At 40.8% G+C, this 15,075-nt stretch overlaps 1 protein-coding gene across 2 annotated transcripts in view; it reads right to left on the reverse strand.

Moving 5' to 3' along the window:
* Fam107b (family with sequence similarity 107 member B) overlaps positions 1–15,075 on the reverse strand; it is a 167,585-nt gene that overhangs the window by 148,574 nt on the left and 3,936 nt on the right. The window contains exons 2-3 of one of the 2 annotated variants that reach the window (XM_090318932.1): positions 13,412–13,539; positions 10,844–10,985 (exon numbers count right to left, since the gene is read on the reverse strand). In XM_090318932.1, coding sequence (XP_090175058.1) covers positions 10,844–10,985; positions 13,412–13,539 — 270 coding nt within the window. Of the gene's footprint in view, positions 1–10,843; positions 10,986–13,411; positions 13,540–15,075 lie in introns of those variants that run through there. The other variant, XM_090318927.1, reaches the window with a different exon arrangement.

Below are 15,075 nucleotides of genomic sequence, written 5' to 3' on the forward strand. Positions count from 1 at the left end.
TGGTTTAGCTTGGACCCACTGCATTGACATCTGCTGGGGTGACAGATGGAATGGCAGTGAATACCGTGAAGAAAACTGCTCACTTCACTGTCAGGAAGCAAGAGTGAGCAGGAAACCTGGAGTCTCAAATCCACATCCCCTGCCATGGAACAGTCTCAATAACCTAAGAACCTCGCCTGACCTAAGCACCTCCCACCTAGGCCTACCTCAGAAAATGGCTCCACTTCCTCCATATAACATGCCCTTAAAACATGAACATGTAGGGACATCCACAGTCTACACCATGGAATCATGGCTGGACGAGTCAGTACGATGTGAGTGAGGACTGAAAATATTTACAAGGTTTTGATAGGTGTCAGAGAGACGCATCGGAAACATAGACAAAGGAATTCAGAGGCTAATCATCATGCCTGGGACTTACTTCTGCATTGCCGAGACAAAGTCCCTGACCCAAACAACGTAAGGGAGGAGAGATTTGTTCTGGGCTCCTAGTTTCAAGAGGGTTGAGTCCATTATTACTTGGTTTTCTGTTTCTGGCCTGTACTGAGGCAGAAAGAACATCATGATAGCATGAGGATGTGGCATAAGCTATTGGGTTGAATGCACAACTGAGAAAATGAGGACTTGCATTATCCAAGTATCCACAAGAATTGGAAAATTCATGGCACATTTTGTGCACAAAGCAAAACCATTAAGCCCCATCAACATGGCCTAAAATTTCCTATTCATCTATCCTGGACCATTGCAGTTATTCAAGGTGGCTCCTTGCCTTATTTCTTTCTAGCAATAAACTTGAGGTTCTATTTGATTCCTGAATTATTGTCAATATGTGATCTGGACGCGGTGATTTGTACTTAGTCAGGGCCTACTACTTACTCAGCTTGCTTGTTTAGCTGATGCTATACTACTCAAACTATCTCTCTAGCCCAGCTTTTTACTAGTTATTTTGGAGCCGGAGTCTAGAGGACTTGTCTGCTGAGGCTCGATTTGAACCAACATCTTCCACTGGCACCTGACTTCATTTGGTTTTGATTTAAGAAGTCTGTTAGGATTTACTAGGGAATAAGTTGCTGGAATATTTATTTCCTTCATTCTGGGGCTCTGTACCCTGAGCCTCATGGCTGTATTAGTTCCTTTTGCATTGCTGAGACAAAATACCGAACATTAACAACTTAAAATGAGAAGAGAGTAATAGCTTGCATACACGTGTAAAATTATTTAAGCTTATTCAAAATCAGCAAAGATAGAGTAAGTGAAGACAATGTTATTGCATATTGCTAAAGAGCAGTTCTCCTTGGCATCACTATAGGGTGTGATATGTATGTAGCATATAGCTGACATATTGGAAATGCCATCTTTCTGCATGGATGTCATATTTTGTACTAGGAGCCAGGCATAGAAGAGACCGTTCATGAGAGAATTTAAGCATTTCAAGCCAGGTTCTTCTATATCAAAGTACAAAGAGACATCATCACGCTGTAAATGTCGAGGGTAGCTCTGATTGACAGCAGGAGCAGAACTTCCACAAAGACAAGCATTCAAAGTCTCAGACGTTTAGCTTGCAAAACTGACAATCACTGAAAATCACTGCCAAGACAAGTTATCCTTTACAGGCACAAACAGAAAGGAAGTGTGTGTATTTGTGATATATGTATATATGTGCATGCACACATGAGCATGCATACACATGTATGTGTTTATAAAGGCTTTTGATTTTGTATGATGAAGCCACTGAATGCTAAGGTATCCTGGAGTCCTTTCTGAATGGTCTCATAGCCAAGGATAGTCCCTGTTCCACTGAAACCAAGTATAAGAGTCACATAAGAAATATAAAATCCTTCATTCATCATTATTGCAACTTGAGAATAGAAACCATGGGAGTGGCCTGCAGTGATTAGTAAAAGCACTTGTGTAGCCATGTATTTTTTATATGGCATTTACTCATAAAGGCCTCAGTTCAAATGAAGGTGTTAGACAACATTCAGCCAAGTTCATCCCTAGACACCTAGGCTTTGCCCGGTACAGCATTTTTCAATTTAGGGTATGTGCCAGTCAATATAGGTTAGATGGAAGCAATTATTTGAACAAGGAAAACAGGAAAAGAAAACCAAACCTCACACTTTCAAACTAAACAAATGAAAAGAAACTCTTTAGTGTAGAAGATAGAATAATATACTAATATATCACTTTTTTTTTTGCTTTACAGGAAAAGCAAGACAGATGGGATAAACCAGTTCCCATAAAGTGCAATGCATAAAATGCTTCCTTTTAGACCACTGACTTCCAAGATTTTTAATAGGCATTCTCAACACAAGTGCTAATGGTGAGTCTCTTTCCCAGGTGCTTCCAGAGAACTGGCCTATGGGACTGCAATAAAAAGAACCATAAACATATTTATCACTCGCCACAGGTGACCTAAATTCTGCACAGTCCCTAATGCCATAACTTCAAGGAGCAGTGTAGAACTAAAGGATGCTCAAAGAACATTGAGTCACCCCAAAATGAAAAGAGGTACTCCACTGTCATTTATAGCCACCACTCTAGAACACATTCCAATCTCCTTGCACCATTTTTATTTGGCTATTGCTTCCAATAGTCGTAAGAAGTGCTAGTGAACCTGCTTCTTAAAAATCATCAGCCTAGCTGGGCAAGGTGGCTCATGCCTGTAATCCTAGCTACTCAGGAGGCTGAGATCACCAAGGTTCAAAGCCAACCCAGGCACAAAAAGACCTGGGACTCTTAGATCCAACAAACCTCTAGAAAACAGGAAGCGGGGCTTGGCTCATGGGTAGGGTGGTAGCCTTGAGCTGAAGAGCTCAGGGACAAAGTCCAGGCCAAGTTCAAGCCCCATGACTCACAAAAAAAAAAAATCATCAGCCAGTTGGTCTAAAACTTACATCCAATCCAGAAGTCAGTTGACCTCAATTTGTTTCCTTTCTAAAAGATGTGTGGTGAACCATAGTCACTCACCTGTAAAATAAGTGAGCCAGTTCTTGTTATGTTTTCATGTAGAATTGTGTAAGGGTAAATTGAATCATTGAAAGAAAAGTATTATTCCAATTCAATGAATATAGGGGTCAGCTGTATTTGAAGCACATTATGTATTCAGTTTCTATATTTTTAATAATCAGCTACATTCCAAAGATCAAACACTCAGGGCCCAAAAGATAAATTTCTTCTTCTCAGATAGCAGAACTAGCCCCAGACAAGGCTGGAATTCCAATTCCCTCCTTCCATCTGAAAACTCTTACCAATATCTTTGTATATCCAGGAGATGACTATAATAGTTAAGATATAATTTTTTTTCCAACTGGATGAAACTTTTGGGAATCTGTAGCAAAACAGAATCCAAGGAAGCAGATCACAGAAGTCCTGTTCAAAGTCTGAGTTTGCAGCATGCTTTGCAGTCATTCCTATCCCAGGTGATGCCATTGTAACCCTTCGAACTTAAAGAAGGCAAAGTACACACACAGAAATATAACCTGGAAATGAGAAACCTCTGCATCCTCTTCTGAAATGAACAAGGAACTCACTCTTAATTTAACCTTTGAAGAACACAAGAGCTATGTGAGAAAATAGCTGGCTGGCAGGGAAGTCTTGCAGAAGTGAGGGGATCCTCAAATTCCTTAGGTATACACTCCCACAGTCGCAGATCAGATCTATCAGCTAGGCACGTTTACTACCTGCTGGAAATTGCACAGCTGAAATCCTTCAGAATGTATTTATAGCATCGCCATCATGAAGGAGCCAACATTCGATCTGTTCTTTCCAAAATAGGGGTTTTAAAAATGCAAAAGGAAAGAAGGGCCAAGAGCCGTAAACAGCAGCTTCCACAGCTGACGTAAACAATGCCACCTGAAAGAATAGCTCGGGTTGGTTGTAAAGTCTGAACAGGGTAGACTGTGGTTTAGTAAAAGACATCAGGGGGCCAAGGGATGCTATAGGAATGAGGAACTGCTTCTCCCTGGCTCTCATGACCTGCAAAGAAACCACAGCTCACCTACCTGCTGGGGGAAGGGAAGTATTTCTGATCCTCTGTGGCTATTTAATGCTCCCCTGACTCCATGCTCTAAGAAAAGCAATTGACTACAAGAATGAGGCTAGGAGGCCTGAGTTCTGGTTTTCAAAGGTCCCTAGGTGCTTTACAATTTCTCTATGGAAGATTCAAGGAAGAAATAATCCTAAGAATACCTAGTATCTTCATTAATGGTTATTGATTACTTAGACCAGAGTTACCACATTACAGTCTCCCATCCAAGATCCCCAAATTCGAAGGGCTCTTGAAAATCATAATTTTTTTTTCCAGGCAATTCATTTGTCAGCAAAATTTGACCTGCCCTGAATTTCTTCTGGTGATAATAACCTAACCCAGATTTATAGGAGGGTGTTTCAGGCTGCTTTCTGCCTCAAGGCTCTGGAGTTGAGGAAAATTACACAATATCTGGTGAGAATGGGGTGTGGCCCAGAGGTAGAACACTTACTCTTAGGAGTTTAAACCCACTGATAGGGCCTTTCGATCACAAAATGTTCTAGTGTGTTTTAGCAATCTATGAATTAAATATTTTCTTGTCCTATAGGCCAAGCTAACTTGATCTGAATTTAAAACTTTTTAGTGGATTACAGATTATGCCTTCTTAAATTAAGAACTACAACTTTGAAGTTGTACTCTAAATGTTATATCTGATCTCTCAGGTCTATTTAAGAACTTAATTGAAATATCTTCTGGCTGGATGCTGATGGCTCACTCCTGTAATCCTAGCCATTCAGGAGGCTGAGATCTGAGGATTGTGGTTTGAAGCCAGCCTGGGCAGAAAAGTCCCAGTAAGACTCTTAACTCCAATTAACCACTTGAAAGCCAAAAGTAACTCTGTGGCTCAAACTGGTAGAGCCCTAACCTTGAGCAAACAAGTTCAGGGGCAGTGCCCAGACCCTGAGTTCAAGCTCCAAAACCAACAACAGAAAAAAAAAAATCTTCTGTTTGGAATTGTTGACACATACCACAAATCAATAGATATTCCAGACTATTATTTACATACTTCTTTTTTGTCAGCTAGAACCTTTATTCCTTTTAAACAGACCCATAAGCTTTCTTGTGGGACGCATTGGGAGCAGGTGCCTTCTGAGCTGGAGATTTCAGACCCTTCTGAGCTTTGGGGGGTGTGTTGCTTTCTAGCCAGTGGCTTTCTAAGCAGCAGCCTTCTGGGCTGGAGGCATCTTGCCCCCTTGGTTGGAGCTTTACTTTTAGCAGCTGCTGTTGCAACAGCCACAACTGCAATAGTGACCCTGGCAACAGGTGCTTTTTGGAGAGAACTTTGTCACTTTTATCATAACATCTGAGTCCTAAAGTGCTGTGCCTAGGGCCTTGTGGTGAGAATGCCTGAAAATGCACACGTAAACACATGTACAATAAAAGAAGATATTTTAAATGAAAATAAAATAGAAAAGCATGGCTACTTCTCATCAAGCAAAAAAAAAAAAGGAGAGGGAGAGGGAAGTAAGGAGAAGAGGAAAAGGGAGGGGAGGGGGAGGAGAGAAGTAGAAGTAGGGAGGGGAGAAGACATTATTGCCTTCTGTATAAAACACACAGAGAACCAACCAGGAGAAGGAGGGGAGAAGGGTTTTTTAGAGACTGTTCCTGCCTCTAAAGATGAGAGGCAGGAATTGAGAGCCTGAGATTCTTGGATAAGGGAAACTGCACCGTGTGGCAGGGTTCATTTGTAGTCTCAAACTAGTTCCCCTTCTTCTTCAGTAAGAACAAAAACTTTCTGATTTTATTTGGATATCAAATGGTTATTTCCTTGCAAGCAAGTTAGCCTGTGGTTAAGAAGTGGTGGGTCGCATAGACCCATTAGATTAGGTGGGATGGCAGAGAGCCTAAGACTGGGACCCCAACTTAGTGGCAGACCTTCAGTGCTCTCTGTCTTCGCCACCTTAGATCATGGGTTCAGAATGATATCTGCCAATGAGATGTGGAGCTGGGTCCCTGATCATTTCATGAAACTGCCTATCTCTGGACTTCTCCTATTTGAAAGAACATGTACTGAGACACTCAGTCAGGACTTGAGCTCCTCAGCTTCCTTGTTTACTGTCACTCTACCACTTGATCCTCACCTGGTATTTTGCTGTTTACTTTGGAGGCAGTCTCCCAAGTCTTCTCTTCAAAACATGACCCCCAGATCCCAGCCTTCTGAGTAGCTAGTGGTATGGGCATAAAAAAAAACAAACCAGTACCTGGGGAAGAACATACTCTGACATCTCGAGGTTTTGTTATTGTTACATTCAACTCTGTCCAAATCTCAACTGATTAAGACTGGCATGGGGAATAAAACTATATCAGTCACAGGATGCATGGCCTAGGCTTTTGTTAGAAAAGCAGATGCTCAGTGCTAGGGATATAGTTCAATGGTAGGGCACTTCTGTGTATAAGGTCCTGCAATTGGTCCTCAGCACTGCCCAAAAATAAAGGGAAACATAAAACCCAACAACTTAGATATGTAGATACTGAGGTCCTGCCCCAGACTCTCAGGCAGAATCTGTAATACAAAACTCCCTCCTGGATTTGTATACCTAGTTTAAGAAACTTGAGACGTACTGATAGAAAATTTTTTTTGAAAAATCAGACTAAATATCACTGATTTGAATGACCTGCTGAGGCATGCTTCTAGTAGCTTAAGATCCTGAAAAAAAAGTGACACAGAAATACGATCCAATTTTGAGATCCGTCAGCAAACATTGTTTTCTGGAATACATATAGATATAGACTCTTATCTCCAAAAAACCAGAAGAAAAAAAAAAGACAGAAGTCAGATGTTGGGTGGCTCACACCTGCAATCTTAACTACTCAGGAGGCTGAGATTTGAGGATCAGAGTTCAAAACCAACCTGAGATCCATGAGATTCTTACCTCCAGTTAACCACCACCAGAAAATCAGAAGTGGAGCTGTGGCTCAGAGTGGTAGAGTGCTACCCTTGAGCACAAGAGCTGAGGGACAAGCCCTGAGTTCAAGCAGTCTACAACTGACAAAAACAAACAAACAAACAAACAAACAGAACCGGAGATATGGCGCAAGTGACAGAGGACAAGGCTTGAGTGGAAAAGTAAAGCAAGAACATGAGGCCCAGAGTTCAAATCCCAGTACCAGCATACATGCAAAAAAGCCATAATTCAGGTGGGCATGGTGTGGCTCACGCCTGTAATCCTCGCTACTCAGGAAGCTGAGAAGTGAGGATCAAGGTTCAAAGCCAGCTCAAGCACAAAAGGACTTGAGACTCTTATCTCCAAATAAACTCCAGAAACTGGAAGTGGGGCTTGGATCAAGGTAGGGCGGTAGCCTTGAGCTGAAGGCTCAGGGACAAAAACGATCATTGAAGTATGATCATGGAAATCAGTTAACTCTTCTATAATAGGTGAAGTAGCATCTTGAAGTCCAGCGCCCAGGCTGAGTTCAAGCCCCATAACCCACAAAAAAAGACATAATTCAAACTAAAGTATTTTATACATAATGATCAAGCTGCCAAAATCCAGAAACAATAAGCACTTTGGGCCATCCAATACACCAAAGTTTTTATTCTCCTCTTTCAGTTCCATAATACTCGAAGACCCACTCACCAAGAACCACTAGCTCCAGTACATTCATTTGTGTCTTAACTGACCTGCAGAAAATTCAGCATTTAAAAGTGCACCTTAATGGGGTGACATTGATCAAGATATACTGTATTCATAAACTGCTTTGTTGAATGGCAACTGCTTTATACAATTACTTAAAGATAATCATTTCTGGGGCCAAGAGTGTGGCGTAGTGGTAGGTAGCATGCTTGCCTAGCATGAACAAAGCCTGGGTTCAATTCCCTGGAACCACATACAGAGAAAAAACTGGAAATGGTGCTGTGGTTCAAGTAACAGAGAGCTATCCTTGAGCAAAAAGTGTCCAAGCACAGTGCCCAGACCCTGAGTTCAAGACCCAGGACTAGCCAAAGAAAAAGAATCATTTTTTTAAGTGAACCTTAGTTGGATGCCACTCAAGGAGTAAAAGTGCTAACCTTGAGCGAAAAAAGCTAAAAGACTTAGCTAAAGAACCCAAGCTATGCGTTCAAGTCCCAAAACTTGCACCAAAAAGCAGGAGGAGGAGGAGGAGGAGGAGGAGGAGGAGGAGGAGGAGGAGGAGGAGGAGGAGAAGGAGGAGAAGGAGAGGAAGAAGAAGGAGAAGAAGGAGAAGGAGAAGGAGAAGGAGAGGAAGAGGAGGAAGAGGAAGAAGAAGAAGATCTTACACTTTCAATGTATGCTTACAGTATGGACATTTTCTTCTCTCCTCAAATGGATTAACAGCTAGTAGATTACTTTTTTCTGGCAGTTCCAGGGTTGGAACTCAGTACCTCAAGGTGCTATACCATGTATGCCATCCCTCTAGCCCTTTTTGTTCTGATTATTTCTCAGATCAGGTCTTATTTCTTGTCTGAAGCAGCCAGGATCATGGTCCTGGCTTTTCCTTGAGGAAAAAAAAAAAAAGGTCAAGGACAGCAGCACTCAGGTCCTGCATTCAAACCCCAGAACCAGTGCCTAGAAAAGCAGGGGTGGGGGGGAGCCAAATATATGAATAAAATCAGGAGTGTCGTCATAGATCTTCAATTGTGTAGGGAACTCCCCAAATGTCCCATTCTACAGGGATTCCTGAGTCATCCCAGCATCGATGTATGGCCCTCTGTGGAATAAATAGCTGCTTCTCTAATGCCAGTGATTCAGCACCAGCCAACCACATCCTTGCCTTAAAGCTTGTCGCCAACATCCTCCTGCCCTAGCAAGACTACTCTTTCTCTCTTTACAGAGTATCTGCTAAGAATATCACCAGTCACCTGTTTCTCTATTGCCACATCCTAAAGCAGGAAATAATAAAAAAAATGAAGCTCATCGATAATATGATCATTAGCTTCTCTATCAGAAAGACATGATTTTCCTCTTCCATAGCATTCTCCTTTGCCCCTCCTTCATCGCCAAGTCTGCCTGTGACTGTGTCTCTCATACCATGTTCAAGTTTACTTCTTAAGCTATTAGTGCCAGCCAGGACTTTTCTGGCTGGACCTCCATTTAAAAGTGCCTGTCCTTTGTTCCTTGCAAAGCAGAACATAATGCTTTAAAACACCGAAAATCGAATCCTTGTCAAGTGATTTGTCTAAAAAAAATTTCCAGTAAGTGTGTTCTAATTTGTAAGCTAAATTTGGAAGATTTATTTTTAACTTGGAGGGCCAATTAAACTCTGTTCCAGACAATGCTTACATTTTTATAGTGATCTTGAGAACCAAGTAAGGAAAATATTCTTTGAGGTCAACCCCTTCCTCCTCATTACATATGAACTTGGTGGTTAATTTTACAGAACAGCTTTCAAAGAAGGAAATTTTATTCCAGAAAACAATATCCACAGCACAAAGGCCTCCATTCAATCTTCTGCCAGCAGTAAGCTGAGATGAATTTAAAACTATTGATCTAGTCAAGAAAAGTAGTTGAAGAAGAAAAATACTCTCTTGCAAACACCAGAAGTTTCTTTGATTCTTTGTTCTAGCGAATACGGTATTGGAAATTAAACTTTAAAAAGGCAGCACCGCTATGATATCCTGAAACTACAAGAAAATGGTCCCCCACCCCGCCAAAAAAAAAAAAAATACATTCATGGATCCCCAAGGGCCTCTAGTGGCCAGTGTGCCACACAAAGAAAATGAGTAAGTATTCATTTTTCTCAATAATATCTGCTTCCTTTACCCTTCTTTAAGGAGCTCTGAAATATCCTTTCTATATATTGATTTTCAAATAAATTTACTGGATAAGAGAACCAGCACAGGTATGTCCCTTTTGTAAATATTGTTTATAGAGATGTGGACTCAGTGATTCTTGCTTCTACTTCATTACGTTGGAGCCAATAAAAAGGGACGCCTACCCATAATTACCACCCTGGGAATTATGGCTTGGCTTGGTATATATGGAGAAATAGATTGTCTTTGGTAACTTAAACCTATTTCAAGTGTGTCATATGCAATAGGATCTATACATATATTACACAGTCATGTTAGGAAATATAAACTGACTAAGGAAGTTGGCTGGATGCTCATTACTTGGGTAATTTACCGTAGTACACTGGGTATGTAAATAGTGAGACTTCTGATTGAAATTCCAGTGCTGGGACACTGAGGAAATACCTGTTGTATCTACTCAGAGGACTGGCCCAGATACAAATTCTCAGTGCAAGAATAGATGGATGTGAACTTTATAAGGCCAAGGATAATGTTTTAAATAGGGCATCTCTTGCCTTGCCATTTATTTTAGGTACCTTTGGCAAGCTATTTCATGAGACAAAACTTAATTTGATATGACAAACCTATTTCCTAAAATGTAAAGCAGGCAGAATGTTAACTCTAGCTAGGAAGAAAAATGTAGTCATATTTATAATCTCCAAACCCTACTATCATCTTTGAACAGATGTAACTTTTGTCTTCACACATTACCAGAAACCAAGTCAACATTTGTAAAGGCTCTCTTCATATTCTGGAAATTTCTTGGACGTGTGGCTGGCATTGCCTTGGTAAATTAGTTTAAACTTTGCTATCTAGGTTGGCAGTTTTAACTAATGTTAATTTTGCATTAGGTTTTTGTTTATTATTCGGCTGTTTTTTCCCTTCCTTTAAAAAATGCAAACTCAAGTGGCACAAGGTACATCATCCACCCACCCTGAAGCCATTCCCAGAGTGGAAGAGAATCCCTTTCCCTCCAACCCTGACCTTCTAAATAGCACGGTGGATGTTCTGAAGTGTGACAAGACATTAGACATATTGGAAAAAGAACTTGGCTCTGTTTGTACCATATTTCAGCTCACAGATCTGGCTGTCCATCTTCTTCAGCTTCTCACAAATTTTTCCTGCAGGCATGTGAACACTCATGGGGCCGGTGACTCCACTTAGGATCTTGGTGGCTGCATCCTTCGTGGCCCCTAGATAATAACACTGATGGAGAATGAAGAGAATTCAGTATCTTGGGTAATGAAAGACAGAATAAAATAAAGGAGTTGCTGGTGGCTCAGGCCTATAATTCCAGCAACCTAGGAGGCTGAGATCTGAGAAATAAAGTTTTCTTATCTCCGAAGTAACCAGCAAAAAGCAAGAAGGTGTAAGCTCAAATGGTGCCACCTTTGAGTGGAAAAACCAAACTGAAGTAAGAAGCCAGAGAGAAAGGTGGGGGGGGGAGGGAGGGAGGGAGAAAGGGAGAAAGGGAGGGAGGGAGGAAAGTTAGGGAGACAGATAAATAAATGGAGAAAAGGGAGAAGAGGTCAGCCTAGTTTTCATGGTCCAGTTACTTAATTTTAACCCCTGCTGACTAAGACACCAGAAGGCAAAGTCTATCTTCATGACTGTCCTAATTAGAAGTGTCCTACATGATATTTCAGAGACTGGTAAGAAGAGCTCACATTTATGAAGCTTTTGGCTAGGTTGCCCCTATTGCTTGGAAAGCATTAACTGACTTATTTATCACAGCAGTTGTGTGAAGCAAATGCTATTATTATTCACACGTTGTACTCAAGATGACTAAAGGTCACCCAGCCAGCAAGGAGAAGAGAAGGAATGATACAAATACTAAAATTTTGGCTCTCTCCTGGACCTTTTCCATCCTGTAATAATTGCCTTTCAAGCTACTTGACTTCTGCATTTTACATATGAAAACATTAAACACCTTAACACAAATAAATCACAAACATTCTACCACATGTCAGTGGTAAACAGTCAACAACCCAAATCTAACTGCCAAATTCGACAGGACCTTTTTGGTCCTGTTGTATTGCACATAGTAAACTCTTAGCCTGGTGGTGGTTCAGTGGTCCATCCTGTGTATACAATTCATGTGAGGAGGAAAAGGGGTGGGGAGGAGGGGGAAGGAGGCAGGTGGGGAGGAAGAGGAGGAAAGCAGCGACAGCCTGAAATGTCTTTAGTGATATAAAACACTCTGTTAGAACAAACCACTTTTTTTTTCCCAGTCCTGAGGCTTGAACTCTGGACCTGGACTCTGTCCCTGAGTTTCTTTCGCTCAAGGCTAGTTCTCCATCACTTGAGCAATCACACCACTCCTTTTTCTGTTTCTGAGTAGTTTATTGGAAATATCATGGACTTTCCTGCCCAGGTTAGCTTTGAACTGTGATACTCAGATCTCAGCCTCCTGAGTAACTTAGGATTTACAGGCATGAGCCACCAGTACCTGGCTCCAAAATCATCTTTTAAGCTAAGGAAACACCATCTAATTGCCATTACAAGAAAATACAAGTCAACCACTGTGGTTCATGGCTGTAATCTTAATTTCTCAGGAATCAGAAATTGGGAGAATTAGGATTCCCATCCAGCTCAGGCACAGAAGTTCAGACTTCATCTCAATGGAAGGAGCTAAGTGTGATGTTAAGTAACCATCATCAAGTACCCATCACAGTCCAAGTACATACCTGTGCAAAAAGTAAGATTCCATCTCAAAATAATAACCTGAGCAAAACAGACTAGAAGAGGGACTCAAGTAAAAGAGTACCTACCTTGCCTATCAAGCCTGAGATGCTAAGTTCAAACCCCAGTACCACACACACACACACACACACACACTTACACACACACTTATGTGATATGTATGAAACTTACACATGAAATACATAATTTATGTACATTTTATATATCTATATCATATATGAAATATATATTAGGTAGGAAGTAATACAGTATTTATATACCATAGCTTAGTACTTATATACCATAGTACTTACATACCATAGCTTTGACTAATTGTCTTGGTAAGAAATGAAACATCTACCCACTCTTAATTCAAGACAGTAAATTCTCATTTCCAGTTCAGTTTTACAATTTCACATATAATTGGTTGTTTGCTCAGAAAGCAAAATGAAACTGAATTATGAAAGTACATCAACTACATTTCCCTGGAAGGCTGAATTGTTGTTGTCTTGAAGAAACATGTTTGAGCCAGCAGCTCATGCTATAACCTTAGATACTTGGGAGGCTAAGAATAAGACAGCCTAAGCAGAAAAGTCCATGGGACTCCATGTGGAAGAAGTGATGCTGAATATGATGGCACATGCCTGTCGCCCCAGAAACAATGGGGAACAGTACCATTGTACTGGTCTGTCCAGGCAGAAAACAAGACTATTGCAAAAATAACAATGCAGAACAGGGCTGCACGTATGGCTGAAGTGATAGAGTACCTGCCTAACAATCATGAGGCACTGAGTTCAAAACCTCATACTGCTCAAATAAAAGAGAAAAAAGGGAAAAGAAAAGAAAGCAAGCATGTACGTAAGAGGGTATCAAGTCCAAGGTAAAACATTAAACTACTGCTGGTTTTCTTCAAACACACAGGAAAAATAAATAAAAGAATTGATTCATACCAGGCGATTTTCTTTTCCTTTGGCATCCAAGCAAAAGCTGATCAATTCTTTTTCTATGGTGTCCGGTGTAAAGTTAACTTCATTGATAATTAAGGAGTTGTAGAATCGGTTTAAGAATTCTTTACATACTAGAAGGAATAACGAAATACATTTGCAGGTATAAACCTCTACCCACAACTGTACATAACCCAAAGAGCAAGATTAAAAAATTAGATATGGTTCAATCACTGAGACAATAGACTCAAATACTAAAAATGTCTGGAGTCTGTTACTAAAGCCAGGGACACTTTGCATGCACTTACTGAGTCAATCTTTGGAATCAAGTTCCACTTAAAATGACAGCTTTTCTACAAATTCTAACATCATCCCAGCTATGGGATAGCATAAATAGGAGGATCACGATTCAGGTGGCCCAGGCAAAATACTAGTATCTATTGGAAAAATTCTATTGGAAAAATATGCAAAAAAGATAAGGGCAGGGAGAGGGGAGATAGCTCACATAGTGGAGTATCTGTTTAGCAAGTGTGAAGTCTGGAGCCCCAAACCTAGTACCACAAAAAGGTTGCAAATGAGGGCTGGGAATTTGGCTTAGTGATAGAGTGCTTGCCTAGCATGCACAAAGATCTGGGTTCCATACCTCGGAACCACATACCCAGAGAAGCCAGAAGTGGTATTGTGGCTCAAGTGGTAAAGCACTAGCCTTGGGGAAAGCCCAAGAACAGTGCTCAGGCCCTGAGTTCAAGTCCCTCCCTGGACTGGTAAAAAAAAAAGTTGCAAATGAATATGAAGAGTGTACAATTTATATACATTCAAGGTCACAAAGCAGTTCCTTTGTATGCACACATTAATAGTAAAAGTTATTTTTAAAAATGTAAAACAGTCAGGTGCCAATGGCTCATAACAATAATCCTAGTTACTCAGGAGGCTGAAATCTCGGATCAGATAAAAGCCAGCCTGGACAGGGAAGTTCATGAGACGCTTATCTTCAATTAATTACCAAAAAGCTACAAGTGGAGCTGTGGCTCAAGTAGTAGAACTCTAGCTTTGAGTACAGCTGCTCAGGTACAATGCTCAGGCCTTGAGTTGAAACCCCAGGACTGACATACAAACACACACTGACAAACACAAATTGATGAGAAGTCCACACTTAACTTTAGATTTGTTACTTCCTCTGAAAACAGTAGTTGGGTTAAGGAAAAGGACTTACCTACTTGCATGCAGCATTTTATTTATTTATTTTTTTGAAGACACAGGCTGGTATGGGATGGGAGAACAATACATTTAATCTACATTGTAGCTATATATTTTTTTCTGTGTTTGAAATGTGTCCTAGATTATTTTTATTTTATTTTTGTCGGTCATGGGGCTTGAACTCTGGGCCTTGGCATTACCCTGAGTTCTTCAGCTCAAGGCTACCATCTTATCCCTTGAGCCACATCTCCACTTCCAGTTTCCTGGTGGTTAATTGGAGATAAGAGTCTCACTTTTTTTAGTGCCCTGGCTGGCTTTGAACCGTGATCCTCAGATCTCAGCCCCTGAGTAGCTAGGATTACAGGCGTGAGCCACCACTCCCAGCTTATCCTAGATTATTTTTAAAAAGCTTCATCATATCTTTATTACAAAAACCTCCAATGTGCTTCATGAAATATCTGACATTAGTAAAA

The sequence above is a fragment of the Megascapheus bottae genome, chromosome 26, assembly GCF_031878675.1.
Source record: "Megascapheus bottae isolate mThoBot1 chromosome 26, mThoBot2.hap1, whole genome shotgun sequence".
NCBI classification, from domain to species: Eukaryota; Metazoa; Chordata; class Mammalia; order Rodentia; family Geomyidae; genus Megascapheus; species Megascapheus bottae.